The sequence below is a fragment of the Haemorhous mexicanus genome, chromosome 36 (assembly GCF_027477595.1).
Source record: "Haemorhous mexicanus isolate bHaeMex1 chromosome 36, bHaeMex1.pri, whole genome shotgun sequence".
Classification (NCBI taxonomy): domain Eukaryota; kingdom Metazoa; phylum Chordata; class Aves; order Passeriformes; family Fringillidae; genus Haemorhous; species Haemorhous mexicanus.
The window spans coordinates 167,962-185,856 of record NC_082376.1 but is presented as its reverse complement, the minus strand read 5'-3'; the positions used below and the strand labels follow the sequence as shown (position 1 = coordinate 185,856).

The window sequence follows — 17,895 nt, the reverse complement described above, 5'->3', positions numbered from 1 at the left end:
TTTTCCCGGTTTTTTCCGGGTTTCTCCCGGTTTTTCCCGGTTTTTCACCTCGATGCTGGGCAGGGTCCGGTTGACCTCGGTGCTGTTCTCGCCCAGGATGCTCCGGGCCGATCCCAAATCCCCCCAAATCCACCCCAAAAACCCTTCCCGGGTTTCTCCCGGGTTTCTCCCGGGTTTCTCCCGGTTTTTTCCCGTTTTTTCCCGGTTTTTCACCTCGATGCTGGGCAGGGTCCGGTTGGCCTCGGTGCTGTTCTCGCCCAGGATGCTCCGGGGCGATCCCAAACCCCCCAAATCCACCCCAAATCCCCCAAAATCCACCCCAAATCCCCCAAAACCACCCCAAAAACCCTTCCCGGTTTCTCCCGGTTTTCCCCATTTTTTTCCTGGTTTTTCCCGGTTTCTCCCGGTTTCTCCCGGTTTTTCACCTCGATGCTGGGCAGGGTCCGGTTGGCCTCGGTGCAGTTCTCGCCGAGGATGCTCCGGGCTGATCCCAAACCCCCCAAATCCACCCCAAATCCCCCAAAATCCACCCCAAAAACCCTTCCCAGTTTCTCCCGGTCTCTCCCGGTTTTCTCCCGGTTTTTCCCGGTTTTTCCCGCACCTCGATGCTGGGCAGGGTCCGGTTGGCCTCGGTGCTGTTCTCGCCCAGGATGCTCCCGGCCGATCTCCCCTCGCACTCGTACCGGAACCGCATCCCGCGCTGCTTCGGCTGCTCCGTGATCACCAGGCGCGGCTTTCCCGCCTTCTCCAACTTTTCCAACTTTTCCAACTTTTCCAGCTTTTCCAGCCGCTCCTGCGGCCAGCGGGGCCCCGGGGCCAGCGAGAGCCCGCGGAGGCTCCGGGCCAGCGGCGGCTCCCGGGAGGCCGCGGGGTCGGAACCGCGCGGGACCAGGCGGGGAAGGGCCCGGGGAGCGTCGGGAGCGGCGTCGGGCTGGAAGCCGTCCTCCTTCATCACCTCCTCCAGGATCTCTGCGAACGGCGGGAAAATCGGGAATTTCGGGGGGAAAAGCGGGAATTCCGGGGGGTTTGGGGGGGAAAACGGGTGTTTCGGGGGGTTTGGGGAGGATTTATCGGGAAAATTGGGAATTCCGGGGGGTTTTGGGGGGAAAATCGGGAAATTCTAGGGGAAAAATCGGGAATTCCGGGGGGTTCTGGGGGGAAAATCGGGAAATTCTAGGGGAAAAATCGGGAAATCCGGGGGGTTTGGGGGGAAAACCGGGAATTTCGGGGGGAAAATCGGGAATTCCGGGGGGTTTGAGGGGAAAAATCGGGAATTTCTAGGGGAAAAATCGGGAAATCCGGGGGGTTTGGGGGAAAAACTGGGAATTTCGGGGGAAAAATCGGGGATTTCGGGGAAGATTTATGGGGGAAAACCGGGAATTTCGGGGGGAAAATCGGGAATTCCGAGGGGTTTGGGGAGGATTTTGGGGGAAATCGGGAATATCTAGGGGAAAATCGGGGATTTCGGGGAGTTTGGGGGGAAAAATCGGGAATTTCGGGGGGTTTGGGGAGGATTTCAGGGGGAAAATCGGGAATTTCGGGGGTTTTGGGAGGAAAAACGGGAATTTCGGGGGGTTTGGGGAGGATTTATGGGGGAAAACCGGGAATTTCGGGGGGGTTGGGGGGGATTTATGGGGGAAATCGGGAAATTCTAGGGGAAAAATCGGAAATTCCGGGGGGTTTGGGGGGGAAAATCGGGAATTTCGGGGGGTTTGGGAGGAAAACCGGGAATTTCGGGGGAAAAAATCGGGGATTCCGGGGGGTTTGGGGGGAACAATCGGGAATTTCGGGGGGTTTGGGGAGGATTTCGGGGGGAAAATCGGGAATTTCGGGGGGTTTGGGGGGAAAATCGGGAAATTCTAGGGGAAAAATCGGGAATTTCGGGGGGTTTGGAGGGAAAAATCGGGAATTTCTAGGGGAAAATCGGGGATTTCGGGGGGTTTGGGGGGGAAAATCGGGAATTTCGGGGGGTTTGGGGGGAAAAAAGGGAATTTTAGGGGGGTTTGGGGAGGATTTATGGGGGAAACCTGGAATTTCGGGGGGGTTGGGGGGGAAAATCGGGAATTCCGAGGGGTTTGGGGAGGATTTATGGGGGAAATCGGGAAATTCTAGGGGAAAAATCGGGAATTTCGGGGGGTTTGGGGGGGAAAACCGGGAATTTCGGGGGAAAAAATCGGGGATTCCGAGGGGTTTGGGGGGAACAATCGGGAATTTCGGGGGATTTGGGGAGGATTTCGGGGGGGAAATCGGGAATTTCGGGGGTTTTGGGGGGAAAATCGGGAAATTCTAGGGGAAAAATCGGGAATTTCGGGGGGTTTTGGGAGGAAAAACGGGAATTTCGGTGCGTTTGGGGAGGATTTATGGGGGTAAAACCGGGAATTTCTAGGGGAAAAATGGGGAAATTCGGGGGATTTGGGGGGGAAAATGGGAATTTCGGTGGGTTCTGTAGGATGTCTGCGGGAAAAACCGGGAATTTCGGGGGGTTCGGGAGGATGTCTGTGGGAAAAATCGGGAATTTCGGGGAGTTTTGCGGGAAAAGTCGGGAATTTTGGGGGGGTTCGGGAGGGAATTTCAGCTCTGATCCCAAATCCGGGAGGGATTTTAAACCCAGATCCCAAATCCGGGAGGGATTTCTGGGATTCGGATCCCAAATTTGGGATCGATCCCGGCGCTCCCCCCCCCGATTTCCCCCCGGGATGGGACCCGACCCCTCCCAGAATCCCCAAATCCCAAATTCCCAAATCCCCCAAATTCCAAATTCCCTAAAAATTCCCGAATTCCCGAATTCCCGGATTCCTCCTTGCGGCTCCAGGATCCCGGAATTCCCGGGAGGCGGCGGAGATTCCAAATCCCTCCGGTTCCACTCACCCAAATCATCTGGAAAACGGGAAAAATCGGGAGAGAAACGGGGGAAAAACCGGGAAAAATCGGGAGAAACGGGGGAAAAATGGGGAAAACCGGGGGGAAAATGGGGAAAAATCGGGAGAAACGGGGGAAAACCGGGGAAAATCGGGAGAAACGGGGGGGAAAATGGGAAAACCGGGGGAAAACTGGGAAAAATCGGGAAAAACGGGGGAAAAATGGGAAAACCGGGGGGAAAATGGGGAAAAATCGGGAGAAACGGGGGAAAACCGGGGGAAACGATCCCGTGAGGAGCCCCCGACCGGGAGGGGACACCGGGAGGAGAGGGGACACCGGGACCGGACACCGGGACCGGACACCGGGATGAGGAGGGGACACCGGGAAGGGAACGGGACGCTGGGAACGGACACCGGGATGGGAAGAGGACACCGGAACCGGGACCGGACACCGGGAGGGGAAACCGCGGTGGGGAAGGAACACCGGCAGCGGGACCGGACACCGGGAGGGGACACCGGGATCGGGACTTTACCTGTCGCCGGTGCTCCGTGAGCCATCGCCAGCCCGGGATCCTGCACGGCGGCTCCTACCGGGACACGGCACCGGGATGGCGGCATCAGCACCGGCATCGCCACCGGGACAGCCCGACAGCAGCGATCCCGGTAAAACCGCGGTACCGCCAGCACCGGCACCGGCGCCCAACCGGGACCGGAGCGTGACACCCCCCGCGCCCGCCCCGAGCCCCGCGCCCGCCCCGTTATCGCCCCGTGACCCCCCCCGGGCCGGTCCCGGTTCTGCCGCCGGGGGGGATCCCCGGTTCCGCGACCCCCGGGCCGGTCCCGGTTCTGCCACTGGGGGGGATCCCCGGTTCCGCCCCCCCCGGGCCGGTCCCGGTTCTGCCGCCGGGGGGGATCCCCAGTTCCGCTCCCCCCGGCGGGGATCCCCGGTTCCGCCCCCGCCGGGGCGGCCGCCGGCGGCAGCGGGGCCGCGCTCACCGAGCGGCAGCGCCATGTCCCGGTCCCGGAGCGGGTCCCGGTGGTCCCGGAGCGGGTCCCGGTGGTCCCCGAGCTGCCGGTGCCGGTCCCGCCGCCGCCCCCCGAGGCCGCGCCGCCGCCGGACCTGGAAATCCCCGCGCGGGCCGCGCCGCCATTGGCTGAGCCCGCCGTGACGTCACCGCCGGGGGCGCGGTCGGGGAAACCCCCACCGGGAGCGCACCGCGCCGCCATTGGCTGAGCGCCCTGGTGACGTCACAAAAGGGAACACCCCCCCGGGAGAGCGCTGGGGGCGGGGCGCGCTCCCATTGGCTGAGGGCGGCTGAGGGGGCGGAGCGGGGAAACCCCCTCCCGCCGGGGGGCGGGCCGCGTTTCTATTGGTGGATGTGTCTGTGACGTCATAAAATGGGCGCGGTTCGTGGCGTTTCCCGCCCCTGCGCGGGGTCACGTGGGCGCTGCCCCCCGGAAGTCTCGCGAGAGGCGGCGCAGCAAAGATGGCGGCGCCGGGGACGGAGGCGGCGGCGGGGCCGGGCCCGGGCCCGGGGCAGGTCCGGGAGCGAGCGGGGCCCGCCGGGCCCGGGGGCGGCGGGGGCGGCAGCGGCACCGGGAACGGGCGGGAGGGGCCAGCGGGAAAGTGGCCCGGAGAGGGGAGAGGGGCAGCGGGAGGGGGAACGGGGAACGGGAGCGGCACCGGGAACGGGAGCGGCGACCGGGAAGTGGGTCCGGGGACAGGGAACGGGGACCGGGAACGAGAGCGGGGACAGCGAACGGGAGCGGGACTGGGGACCGGGAAAGGGACAGAGACAGGGAAGGGGACCGGGTTCGGGAACCGGGACCGAGACCGGTACCGGGAGCGGGAGCGGAAACCGGGACAAGGAGCGGGGACAGGGATGGGGGACTGAGACCGGGACCGGGGCAGGTCCGGGGACAGGGAAGGGGACAGAGACCGGCATGGGCACCGGGAATGGGGCAAGGTCCGGGGTCAAAGTCGGGGAGCGGGAACGGCGCAGGGACCGGAACAGCGACCGGGGCAGAGAACGGGACCGGGACAGCAGGAACGGGAATGGGGAAGGGCTCGGGACCGGGACTGGGACCGGGGCAGCTCCGGGACAGGGAACGGGACTAGGGACAGGGGCAGAGAACGGGACCGGGATGGGGACTGGGAACAGCTCCGGTAACGGGACCGGGAGTGGGACCAGCAAGGGGCCGGTGACCGGGACAGTGACCGGGAAGGGATCGGGACGGGGACAAGGCCGGTACCGGGAAGGGGCTGGCACTGGGATGGGACCGGTACCGGGCCGGTGTCGATGACCGTGAAGGAGCCGGTACCGGGCCGGTGTCGGTGATTGGGACGGGATGGGGACGGGATCAGCGCTGGGTCGGTGCCGGTACCGGTGTCACTGACCGGTCCCGGTCCCGCAGGTGTCCAGCAGTAACGGCACTGCCGGGACCGGTACCGGGATGGGAGCAGGGTGGGGATGGGGTCAATACCGGTACCGGGTCGGTACCGGTGTCACTGACCGGTTCTGGTTCCGGTCCCACAGGTGTCCAGCAGTAACGGCGCTGCCGGGACCGGGACCGGCGCCGGGCCCGAGAGCCCACAGGGACAACAGCAGCAACCTGCACCGAACGCCTGGCAGGTGGTGAAAGGGGTCCTGTTCAGGTGAGAACGGCACTGAAAGGGTTAAAGGGTTACAGGCCCTGTTCAGGTGAGAGCGGCTCTGAAAGGGTTAAAGGGTTACAGGGCCTGTTCAGGTGAGAGCGGCACTGAAAGGGTTAAAGGGTTAAAGGGCCCTGTTCAGGTGAGAGCGGCTCTGAAAGGGTTAAAGGGTTAAAGGGTTACAGGGCCTGTTCAGGTGAGAGCGGCACTGAAAGGGTTAAAGGGTTACAGGCCCTGTTCAGGTGAGAGCGGCACTGAAAGGGTTACAGGGCCCTGTTCAGGTGAGAGCGGCACTGAAAGGGTTAAAGGGTTACAGGGCCTGTTCAGGTGAGAGCGGCACTGAAAGGGTTAAAGGGTTAAAGGGCCCTGTTCAGGTGAGAGCGGCACTGAAAGGGTTAAAGGGTTAAAGGGCCTGTTCAGGTGAGAGCGGCACTGAAAGGGTTAAAGGGTTAAAGGGTTACAGGGCCCTGTTCAGGTGAGAGCGGCACTGAAAGGGTTAAAGGGTTACAGGCCCTGTTCAGGTGAGAGCGGCACTGAAAGGGTTAAAGGGTTAAAGGGCCCTGTTCAGGTGAGAGCGGCACTGAAAGGGTTAAAGGGTTAAAGGGTTACAGGGCCTGTTCAGGTGAGAGCGGCACTGAAAGGGTTAAAGGGTTACAGGGCCTGTTCAGGTGAGAGCGGCACTGAAAGGGTTACAGGGCCCTGTTCAGGTGAGAGCGGCACTGAAAGGGTTAAAGGGTTACAGGCCCTGTTCAGGTGAGAGCGGCACTGAAAGGGTTACAGGGTTAAAGGGCCCTGTTCAGGTGAGAGCGGCACTGAAAGGGTTAAAGGGTTAAAGGGTTACAGGGCCCTGTTCAGGTGAGAGCGGCACTGAAAGGGTTAAAGGGTTACAGGGCCTGTTCAGGTGAGAGCGGCACTGAAAGGGTTACAGGGCCTGTTCAGGTGAGAGCGGCACTGAAAGGGTTAAAGGGTTACAGGGCCTGTTCAGGTGAGAGTGGCACTGAAAGGGTTAAAGGGTTACAGGGCCTGTTCAGGTGAGAGTGGCACTGAAAGGGTTAAAGGATCACCTCAGGATCATCCCAGGACCCCAAATCCTGGGATCAGAATCACCCCGGGACTGGGATCATCCCGGGACCCCAAATCCTGGGATTGGGATCAATCCTGGATCACCCCGGGACTGGGATCACCCCAGGATTATCCTGGAACCCCAAATCCCGGGATTGGGATCACCCCAGGACTGGGATCATCCCAAGACCACAAACTCCAGGACTGGGATCAATCCAGGATCATCCTGGCACCCCAAATCCTGGGATTGGGATCAGCCCAGGCCTGGGATCATCCCGGGATCCCAAATCCCAGGATCGGGATCAATCCAGGATCATCCTGGAACCCCAAATCCCAGGATCGGGATCAATCCAGGATCATCCTGGAACCCCAAATCCCAGGATCGGGATCAGCCCAGGACTGGGATCATCCCGGGATGATTTTGGGATCATCCTGGAACCCCAAATCCTGGGATCGGGATCATCCCGGGACTGGGATCATCCTGGAACCCCAAATCCCGGGATCGGGATCACCCCAGGACTGGGATCATCCTGGAACCCCAAATCCCGGGATCGGGATCACCCCAGGACTGGGATCATCCCAAGACCCCAAACTCCAGGACTGGGATCAATCCAGGATCATCCTGGCACCCCAAATCCCGGGATCAGGATCATCCCAAGACTGGGATCATCCCGGGATCCCAAATCCCGGGACTGGGATCATCCCGGGATCATCCTGGAACCCCAAATCCTGGGATCAGGATCATCCCGGGACTGGGATCATCCCAGGATCCCAAATCCTGGGATCGGGATCAATCCTGGATCACCCCAGGACTGGGATCATCCCGGGATGATTTTGGGATCATCCTGGAACCCCAAATCCTGGGATCGGGATCACCCCAGGACTGGGATCATCCTGGGACCCCAAATCCTGGGATCGGGATCACCCCAGGACTGGGATCATCCAGGATCATCCTGGAACCCCAAATCCTGGGATTGGGATCACCCCAGGACTGGGATCATCCTGGAACCCGAAATCCCAGGATTGGGATCAATCCAGGATAACCCCTGGACTGGGATCACCCCAGGATCATCCTGGAACCCCAAACCCCAGGACTGGGATCACCCAGGATCATCCTGGAACCCCAAATCCCGGGATCGGGATCATCCCAAGACTGGGATCATCCTGGGACCCCAAATCCTGGGATTGGGATCATCCCGGGACTGGGATCACCCCAGGATGATCCTGGAACCCCAAATCCCGGGATTGGGATCATCCCGGGACTGGGATCACCCCAGGATGATCCTGGAACCCCAAATCCCGGGATTGGGATCAATTTGTGGGGACCAAAACCCACCAAAAAAAAAAAAATCTCCCAAACAGGGGGAAAGCCGGGATTTTTGGGGAATGCCGGGAGGGGCGGGGCCGATGCCGGCGGAATTCCAGAGGGTTTTTCCCGCTTTTCTTTCCCGCAGGATTTTCATCATCTGGGCCATCTCCAGCTGGTTCCGGAGGGCGCCGGCGCCGCAGGAGCCCAACGGAGCCGGGGGCAGCGCCCGCAGCCCCAGCAGGAACCTCTTCCCCAAGGACACCCTGATGGTCAGCGGGATTTGGGATTTGGGATTTGGGGTTTGGGATTTGGGATCTGGGATTGGGGGGGAAATCTGGGATTTGGGATCAGTGATGGGATCTGGGATCAGATCCTGGCCCTGGGATCAGTGCCCGCAGCCCCAGCAGGAACCTCTTCCCCAAGGACACCCTGATGGTCTGGGATTGGGATTTGGGATTTGGGATCTGGGATTTGGGGTTTGGGGTTTGGGATTTGGGATTTGGGATTGGGATTTGGGATCTGGGATCTGGGATTTGGGATTTGGGATTTGGGATTTGGGGGAAATCTGGGATGGGATCTGGGATCAGAACCTGGCCCTGGGATCAGCGCCCGCAGCCCCAGCAGGAACCTCTTCCCCAAGGACACCCTGATGGTCAGATCTGGGATTGGGGTTTGGGATTTGGGATTTGGGATTTGGGATTGGGGGGGAAATCTGGGATTGGATCTGGGATCAGAACCTGGGACTGGGTTTAGCGCCCGCAGCCCCAGCAGGAACCTCTTCCCCAAGGACACCCTGATGGTCTGGGATTGGGATTTGGGATTTGGGATTTGGGATCTGGGATTTGGGATTGGGGATCTGGGATTTGGGATTTGGGATCTGGGATTGGGGGGGAAATCTGGGATTGGATCTGGGATCAGATCCTGGCCCTGGGATCAGCGCCCGCAGCCCCAGCAGGAACCTCGTCCCCAAGGACACCCTGATGGTCTGGGATTGGGATTTGGGATTTGGGATTTAGGATCTGGGATTTGGGGTTTGGGATTGGGATTTGGGATCTGGGATTGGGATCTGGGGATTGGGACTGGGGGGAAATCTGGGATTGGGATTGGGATCAGAACCTGGGGCTGGGATCAGCGCCCGCAGCCCCAGCAGGAACCTCTTCCCCAAGGACACCCTGATGGTCTGGGATTGGGATTTGGGATTTGGGGATTGGGATTTGGGATTTGGGATCTGGGATTTGGGATTGGATCCCAAACTCAAAGGGGATTCCAAGGGCAGATCCCAAATCCGGTGGAATTCTGGGGTCAGAGCCTGGATCTGAGGGAAATCTGGGATCAGATCCCAGTCCTGGGATCCTGGGGACCATTCCCAGGGACTTTTGGGATGAATTCCCACAATTCCCAGGGGATTTCCTGGGCTGAATTCCTGGGATTTTTGGGCAGAATTCCCGGGAATTTTGGGGTTAATTCCCAGGAATTTTTGGCTTGAATTCCCAGGGATTTTTGGGCTGAATTCCCAGGAATTTTGGGATAAATTCCCGGGAATTTTTAGCATTAATTCCCGGGGATTTTTGGGCTGAATTCCCAGGGATTTTTGGCCTGAATTCCTGGGATTTTTGGCCTGAATTCCCAGGGATTTTTGGCCTGAATTCCCGGGATTTTTGGCCTAAATTCCAGGGATTTTTGGCTTGAATTCTCAGGGACTTTTGGCCTGAATTCTTGGGATTTTTGGGCTGAATTCCCAGGGATTTTGGGGCTGAATTCTTAGGATTTTTGGCCTGAATTCCTGGGATTTTTGGGCTGAATTCCTGGAGATTTTTGGGCTGATTTCCCCAGATTTTTAGGCTGAATTCCCAGGGATTTTTGGCCTGAATTCTTGGGATTTTTGGGCTGAATTCCCGGGATTTTTGGGCTGATTTCCCCAGATTTTTGGCCTGAATTCCTGGGATTTTTGGGCTGAATTCCTGGAGATTTTTGGGCTGATTTCCCCAGATTTTTAGGCTGAATTCCCGGGACTTTTGGCCTGAATTCTTGGGATTTTTGGCCTGAATTCCCGGGATTTTGGGGCTGAATTCTTAGGATTTTTGGCCTGAATTCCTGGGATTTTTGGCCTGAATTCCCAGGGATTTTTGGCCTGAATTCCTGGGATTTTGGGGCTGAATTCCCAGGGATTTTTGGCCTGAATTCCCAGGATTTTTGGCCTGAATTCCCAGGGATTTAGGGCTGAATTCCCAGGACTTTTGGGCTGAGTTCTTGGGATTTTTGGGCTGAATTCCCGGAGATTTTTGGGCTGAATTCTTAGGATTTTGGGACTCAATTCCCAGCATTTTTGGCCTGAATTCCCAGGGATTTTTGGCCTGAATTCCCGGAGATTTTTGGGCTGAATTCTTAGGATTTTGGCCTGAATTCCCAGGGATTTTTAGGCCTGAATTCCCAGGGATTTTTGGGTTGAATTCCCAGGATTTTTGGCCTGAATTCCTGGGATTTTTGGGCTGAATTCCCGGAGATTTTTGGGCTGATTTCCCCAGATTTTTGGCCTGAATTCCCGGGACATTTGGGCTGAATTCCCAGGGATTTTTGGCCTGAATTCCTGGGATTTTTGGCCTGAATTCCCGGAGATTTTTGGGCTGATTTCCCCAGATTTTTAGGCTGAATTCCCGGGATTTTTGGCCTGAATTCTTGGGATTTTTGGCCTGAATTCCCAGGGATTTTTAGGCTGAATTCCCAGAGATTTTTTGGGCTGAATTCCCAGGGATTTTTGGGCTGAATTCCCAGGGATTTTTGGACTGAATTCCCAGGGATTTTTGGGCTGAATTCTTAGGATTTTGGGACTCAATTCCCAGCATTTTTGGCCTGAATTCCCAGGGATTTTTGGGTTGAATTCCCAGGATTTTTGGCCTGAATTCCTTGGATATTTGGCCTGAATTCCCAGCATTTTTGGCCGGAATTCCCAGGGATTTTTAGGCTGAATTCCCAGGGATTTTTAGGCTGAATTCCCAGGGATTTTTAGGCTGAATTCCCAGAGATTTTTGGGCTGATTTCCCCGGATATTTAGGATGAATTCCCGGGACTTTTGGGCTGAATTCCCAGGGATTTTTAGGCTGAATTCTTGGGATTTTTGGCCTGAATTCCTGGGACTTTTGGCCTGAATTCCCGGGATTTTGGGGCTGAATTCCCGGGATTTTGGGGCTGAATTCCCGGGATTTTGGGGCTTTTCCCCCCAGGATCTCTACGTTTACATCTCGGAGCACGAGCACTTTACGGATTTCAACGTCAGCTCCGCCCTTTTCTGGGAAAAACGGGATCTGGTCTACGGAGACTGGACCAGCGGCGAGAACTCGGACGGCTGCTACGAGCACTTCGGGGAGGTGGAGATCTCCCAGGTGGGAATTCCCGGAATTCCGGGGGATCTGGGCAATCCTGGGATCTTCCCAAAGGGTTTTGGGGTGGTTCTGAGAGGATTTGGGGTCGGGAAAAGGGGATTTGGGGTCGGGAAAAGGGAATTTGGGGTCGGGAAAAGGGAATTCCCACGGCTGCTACGAGCACTTTGGGGAGGTGGAGATCTCCCAGGTGGGAATTCCCGGAATTCCGGGGGATCTGGGCAATCCTGGGATCTTCCCAAAGGGTTTTGGGGTGGTTCTGAGAGGATTTGGGGTAGGGAAAAGGGGATTTGGGGTCGGGAAAAGGGGATTTGGGGTCGGGAAAAGGGAATTCCCACGGCTGCTACGAGCACTTCGGGGAGGTGGAGATCTCCCAGGTGGGAATTCCCGGAATTCCGGGGGATCTGGGCAATCCTGGGATCTTCCCAAAGGGTTTTGGGGTGGTTCTGAGAGGATTTGGGATGGGGAAAAGGGGATTTGGGGTCGGGAAAAGGGGATTTGGGGTCGGGAAAAGGGAATTCCAGGTGGGATTTTGGGAATTCTGGGATCTTTTAAAAGGATTTTGGGATGGTTCTGAGGGGATTTGGGATCGGGAAAAAGGAATTTGGGACCTGAAAAAGTGGATTCCAGGTGGGAATAGGAATTCTGGGATCTTCCCAAGGAATTTTGGGGTCTGGGAATGGGGATTTGGAATGGGGAAAAGGGGATATGGGGTCGGGAAAAGGGGATTTGGGGTTGGGAAAAGGGAATTCCAGGTGGGAACGGGAATTCTGGGATTTTCCTGGGGGATTTGGGGTTGGGAAAAGGGAATTCTAGGTGGAAAAGGGAATTCTGGGATTTTCCTGAGGGATTTGGGGTTGGATTTTTTCCTGAGGATTTTCCAGGGTTCTTCCAAGGTTTTTTCCAGGATTTTTTCCCAAGATTTCTGGGAGTTTTCCCAGGGTTTTTTCCAAGGTTTCTCCAGTTTTTTTCTGGGGTTTTTTCCAGGGATTTCTGGAGGGTTTTTCCCGAGGTTTTTCCGATGTTTTTCTGGTTTTTTTGGGAGGTTTTCCCCGGGATTTTTCCAGAAGTTTCCTGGTGTTTTTCCAAGTTTTTCCCCCATGATTTTCCCTGGTTTTTCCCCATGATTTTCCCAACCTTTTCCCCGTTTTTTCCCATGATTTTCCCAAACTTTTCCCCATGATTTTCCCTGTTTTTTCCCTGTTTTTTTCCCATGATTTTCCCTGATTTTCCCTGGTTTTTTCCCATGATTTTCCCAACCTTTTCCTATTTTTTTCCCCATGATTTTCCCTGTTTTTTCCCCATTTTTTCCCCTTATTTCCCCTGTTTTTCCCATGATTTTCCCTGATTTTCCCTTGATTTTCCCATGATTTTTCCCTGGTTTTCTCCCATCATTTCCCCTGGTTTTTCCCTGTTTTTTTCCCATGATTTTCCCAACCTTTTCCCTGTTTTCCCCCATGATTTTCCCTGTTTTTTGCCCGTGATTTTCCTTGTTTTTTCCCTGTTTTTTTCCCATGATTTTCCCTGGTTTTTCCCTGTTTTTTTCCCATGATTTCCCCTGTTTTTTTTCCCCATGATTTCCCCATGATTTTCCCTGTTTTTTTCCCCATGATTTTCCCTGTTTTTTTCCTCATGATTTTCCCTGTTTTTTCCTCATGATTTCCCCTGTTTTTTTCCCCATGATTTTCCCATTATTTTCCCTGGTTTTTCTTTGTTTTTCCCCCATGATTTCCCCTGTTTTTTCCCATGATTTCCCCATGATTTCCCCATGATTTTTCCCCATGATTTTTCCCCTGTTTTTCCCTGTTTTTTTCCCATGATTTCCCCATGATTTTCCCTGTTTTTTCCCCATAATTTTCCCTGTTTTTTTTCCCTGTTTTTTTCCCCATGATTTCCCCATGATTTTCCCCATTTTTCCCCATGATTTTCCCTGGTTTTTCCCCGTTTTTGCCCCATGATTTTCCCTGTTTTTTCCCCATGATTTCCCCCATGATTTTCCCTGTTTTTTCCCCATGATATTCCCATTATTTTCCCCATGATTTTCCCTGTTTTCCCCATGATTTTCCCTGTTTTTTTTCCCTGTTTTTCACCATGATTTTTCCAAGGTTTTTCCCTGATTTTTCCCCATGATTTCCCCATGATTTCCCCATGATTTTCCCCATTTTTCCCCATGATTTTCCCAGGTTTTTCCCCATGATTTTCCCTGTTTTTTTCCCATGACTTCCCCATTATTTTCCCCATGATTTCCCCATGATTTTTCCCCTGTTTTTCCCTGGTTTTTCCCCATGATTTCCCCATGATTTTCCCCGTTTTTTCCCCATAATTTTCCCTGGTTTTTTTCCCCCTGTTTTTCCCCCATGATTTCCCCATGATTTTCCTGTTTTTTTCCCTGTTTTTTCCCCTGATTTCCCCATGATTTCCCATAATTTTCCCTGTTTTTTTTTCCCCTGTTTTCCCCCATGATTTTCCCCGTTTTTCCCCATGATTTTCCTGGTTTTCCCCCATGATTTTCCCTGGTTTTTTCCCTGTTTTTCCCCCATGATTTCCCCATGATTTCCCCATTTTTCCCCATGATTTTCCCAGGTTTTTCCCCATGATTTTCCCCATTTTCCCCCATGATTTCCCCATGATTTTCCCAGGTTTTTTCCCCATGATTTTCCCTGGTTTTTTCCCCGTTTTTCCCCATGATTTTCCCCATGATTTTCCCTGTTTTTTCCCCATGATTTTCCCCATTTTCCCCCATGATTTTCCCCATGATTTTCCCAGGTTTTCCCCCATGATTTTCCCTGTTTTCCCCATGATTTCCCCATGATTTTCCCTGGTTTTTTCCCTGTTTTCCCATGATTTCCCCATGATTTTCCCTCCATGATTTCCCCCATGATTTTCCCCCATTTTCCCCATGAATTTTCCCAGGTTTTTCCCCATGATTTTCCCCATTTTTCCCCATGATTTTCCCTGTTTTTCCCCCATGATTTCCCCATGATTTTCCCCATGATTTTCCCTGTTTTTCCCCATGATTTTCCCCATTTTTCCCCATGATTTTCCTGGTTTTTCCCCGTTTTTCCCCCCATGATTTTCCCTTTTTCCCTGTTTTTTCCCCATGATTTTCCCTGTTTTTCCCCATGATTTTCCCCATTTTCCCCCATGATTTCCCCATGATTGTCCCTGTTTTTTCCCCATGATATTCCCATTATTTTCCCCATGATTTTCCCTGTTTTTCCCCATGATTTTCCCCATTTTCCCCCATGATTTCCCCATGATTTTCCCTGGTTTTTTCCCCGTTTTTTCCCCATGATTTTCCCTGTTTTTTTCCCTGTTTTTCCCCCATGATTTCCCCATGATTTTCCCTGTTTTTTTCCCTGTTTTTCCCCCATGATTTCCCCATGATTTTCCCTGGTTTTTCCCTGAATTTTCCCTGTTTTTCCCAATGATTTTCCCTGTTTTTTCCCCATGATATTCCCCATTATTTTCCCCATGATTTTCCCTGTTTTTTTCCCCATGATTTCCCCATGATTTCCCCATGATTTTCCCCATTTTTCCCCATGATTTTCCCTGTTTTTTTCCCTGTTTTTCTCCCATGATTTCCCGTTTTTTTCCCCATGATTTTCCCATGATTTTCCCAGGTTTTTTCCCTGTTTTTCCCCCATGATTTCCGTTGTTTTTTCCCTGTTTTTTCCCCATGATTTCCCCATGATTTCCCCATGATTTTCCCCTGGTTTCCCCCATGATTTCCCCTGGTTTTTCCCCATGATTTTCCCAGGTTTTTCCCCATGATTTACCCAGGTTTTTCCCTGATTTTTCCCTGGTTTTCCCCCCCCCCCAGAGCGTGCAGAGGAACGGCTCCATCTACGTCCACGTTTACTTTCACCAAGAGCGGCTTCCACCCCGACCCGCGCAGAAGAGCCTCTACCGGCGCCTGGCCACCGTGCACACCTCCAGGAGTATGGAAATCTGGGAATTCCTGGGAAATTCTGGGAATTCCCAACCATTCCCAACCTTTGGGATCCCAATCCCCCCGGGAATGGCCCCAAATCCCCCCAGAAATGGCCCCAAATCCCCTGGGAATGGGGTGTGGGATCAGCTCCAGGAGCCTCTGCTGGAGCCTGGCCACCGTGCACACCTCCAGGAGTACGGAATTCCAGGAATTCCGGGAATTTCCTGGGAATTCCAACCATTCCCAACCTTTGGGATCCCAATCCCCCCAGGAATGGCCCCAAATCCCCCAGGAATGGCCCCAAATCCCCTGGGAATGGGGTTGGGATCAGCTCCAGGAGCCTCTGCTGGAGCCTGGCCACCGTGCACACCTCCAGGAGTACGGAATTCTGGGAATTCCAGGGAAATTCTGGGAATTCCCAACCATTCCCAACCTTTGGGATCCCAATCCCCCCGGGGAATGGCCCCAAATCCCCCAGGAATGGCCCCAAAATCCCCTGGGAATGGGGTTGGGATCAGCCCAGGAGCCTCTGCTGGAGCCTGGCCACCGTGCACACCTCCAGGAGTACGGAATTTCGGGAATTTCCTGGGAATTCCCAACCATTCCCAACCTTTGGGATCCCATATCCCCCCGGAAATGGGCCCCAAATCCCCCAGGATGGCCCCAAATCGCCCTGGGGAATGGGGTTGGGATCAGCGCCAGGAGCCTCTACCGGCGCCTGGGCCACCGGTGCACACCGCCAGGTGTACGGAATTCCGGGAATGGCCGGGAATTGGCCTGGGAATTCCAACCATTCCCAACCTTTGGGATCCCAATCCCCCCGGGGGAATTGGCCCCAAATCCCCCAGAAATGGCCCCAAATTGCCCCCTGGAATGGGAAGAAGTCAATTTTCCACCCCATTTTCTCCCCTCGATTTTCCCTTTGGTTCCGCCATATTTCCCCCAATTTTTTCCTCCCTTCTTTTCCCCATTTTTTTCCCATTTTTTCCCCCATTTTTCCCATTTTTTTCCTTTTTCATTCCCATATTTTTCCCCAATTTCCCCATTTTCCCCCACTTTTTTCCCATTTCCCCCCATTTTTTTCCCATTTTTTCCTTTTTCATTCCCATTTTCCCCCATTTTTTCCCCATTTTCCCCATTTTCCCCCACTTTTTTCCCATTTGTCCCCCATTTTTTCCTTTTTCATTCCCATATTTTCCCCATTTTCCCCATTTTCCCTCATCCCTATTTTTCCCCCATTTTTCCCCAAGTTTTTTTTCCTGCATGTCCCCCCCTTTTTCCATTTTTTCCCCATTTTCCCATTTTCCCCATTTCCCCCCTTTTTTTCCCCCATTCCCCATTTCCCCCCCTATTTTTTTCCCCATTTTTCCCCAATTTTTTCCCCATTCCCCCCATTTTTCCCCAATTTTCCCCAATTTTCCCCCATTTTTTCCCCACTTTTTCCCCATTTTCCCCCCATTTTTCCCCAATTATTCCCCATTTTCCCACTTTCCCATTTCCCCCCCATTTTTCCCCCTTTTTTCCCATTTTTCCCCCTTTTTTCCTATTTTCCCCCCTATTTTTTCCCCATTTATTCCCCAATTTTTTTCCCCATTTTTCCCATTTTTTCCCATTTTCCAATTTTCCCATTTCCCCCTTTTTTCCCTCCATTTTTTCCCATTTTTTCCCCATTTCCCCCCCATTTTTCCCCCCATTTTTTCCCATTCCCCCCCTATTTTTCCCCCAATTTTTTCCCCATTTCCCCCCATTTTTCCCCCATTTTTTCCCATTTCTTCCCCCCATTTTTTCCCCCATTTCCCCCCCTATTTTTCCCCCAATTTTTTCCCCATTTTTCCTAAATTTTCCCATTTTTCCCCCATTTTTCCCAGTGATCAATAAGTACAAGCGGAGGCGGATTCCAGAAAACCAAAAATCTCCTGACGGGAGAGACCGAGGCCGACCCCGAGATGATCAAGGTGGGAGGGAACTTCTGGAACTTTCTGGGATTTTGGGGATTTTTTTGGGGGTTTTGGGGATTTTTTTGGGGGATTTTTTTGGGGGAATTTTTGGGATTTTTTTTTTTGGAATTTTTTGGGATTTTTGGGGGGATTTTTTGGGATTTTTTTTGGGATTTTTGGGACTTTTTTGGGAAATTTTTTGGGGAATTTTTGGGGTTTTTTGGGGATTTTTTGCGATTTTTTTGAGGAACTTTTGGGGTTTTTTGGGGGAATTTTGGGGATTTCTTGGGGTTTTTTTGGGGAATTTTGGGGGAATTTTTGGGATTTTTGGGGGAATTTTGGGGGGTTTTTTGGGGAATTTTTGGGATTTTTTGGAGGCAATTTTTGGGATTTTTTGGGGAATTTTTGGGATTTTTTTGGGGAATTTTTGGGGTTTATTTGGGGAATTTTTGGGATTTTTTTGGGGGGGAATTTTTGGGATTTTTTTGGGGTTTTTTTCGGGAATTTTTTGGGAATTTTTTTGGGAATTTTTGGGATTTTTTGGGGAATTTTTTGGGGTTTTTTTGGGAATTTTTGGGATTTTTTTTGGGGAATGTTAGGGATTTTTTGGGAATTTTTGGGGGTTTTTTTTGGGAATTTTGGGGATTTTTTTGGGAATTTTTTGGATTTTTTTGGGGTTTTTTTGGGGGTTTTTTTTGGGGAATTTTTGGGATTTTTTGGGGAATTTTTGGGGTTTTTTTGGGAATTTTTGGAATTTTTTTGGGG

At 53.5% G+C, this 17,895-nt stretch overlaps 3 protein-coding genes across 3 annotated transcripts in view; 1 reads left to right on the top strand and 2 right to left on the bottom strand.

Moving 5' to 3' along the window:
- RELB (RELB proto-oncogene, NF-kB subunit) overlaps nt 1-987 on the bottom strand; it is a 30,424-nt gene extending 29,437 nt beyond the window's left edge. Inside the window, exon 1 of the mRNA XM_059872546.1 lies at nt 602-987. Coding sequence (XP_059728529.1) covers nt 602-952 — 351 coding nt within the window. The 5' untranslated portion in view covers nt 953-987. The remainder of the gene's footprint in view (nt 1-601) is intronic.
- Nucleotides 988-2,601: 1,614 nt separating this feature from the next.
- LOC132341151 (uncharacterized PE-PGRS family protein PE_PGRS46-like) lies at nt 2,602-4,110 on the bottom strand. The gene is made up of 3 exons (XM_059872476.1): nt 3,855-4,110; nt 3,392-3,445; nt 2,602-2,877 (listed from the first exon to the last, which is right to left on the bottom strand). The coding sequence occupies exons 1-3, from the start codon at nt 4,083-4,085 to the stop codon at nt 2,602-2,604; spliced, it is 561 nt and encodes a 186-aa protein (XP_059728459.1). The 5' UTR covers nt 4,086-4,110.
- A 169-nt stretch (nt 4,111-4,279) lies between these two features.
- Nucleotides 4,280-17,895, top strand: part of CLPTM1 (CLPTM1 regulator of GABA type A receptor forward trafficking) — a 21,113-nt gene continuing 7,497 nt past the window's right edge. Inside the window, 7 exon segments of the mRNA XM_059872475.1 lie at nt 4,280-4,399; nt 5,396-5,514; nt 8,028-8,151; nt 11,104-11,262; nt 15,083-15,200; nt 17,062-17,087; nt 17,089-17,148. Coding sequence (XP_059728458.1) covers nt 4,346-4,399; nt 5,396-5,514; nt 8,028-8,151; nt 11,104-11,262; nt 15,083-15,200; nt 17,062-17,087; nt 17,089-17,148 — 660 coding nt within the window. The 5' untranslated portion in view covers nt 4,280-4,345.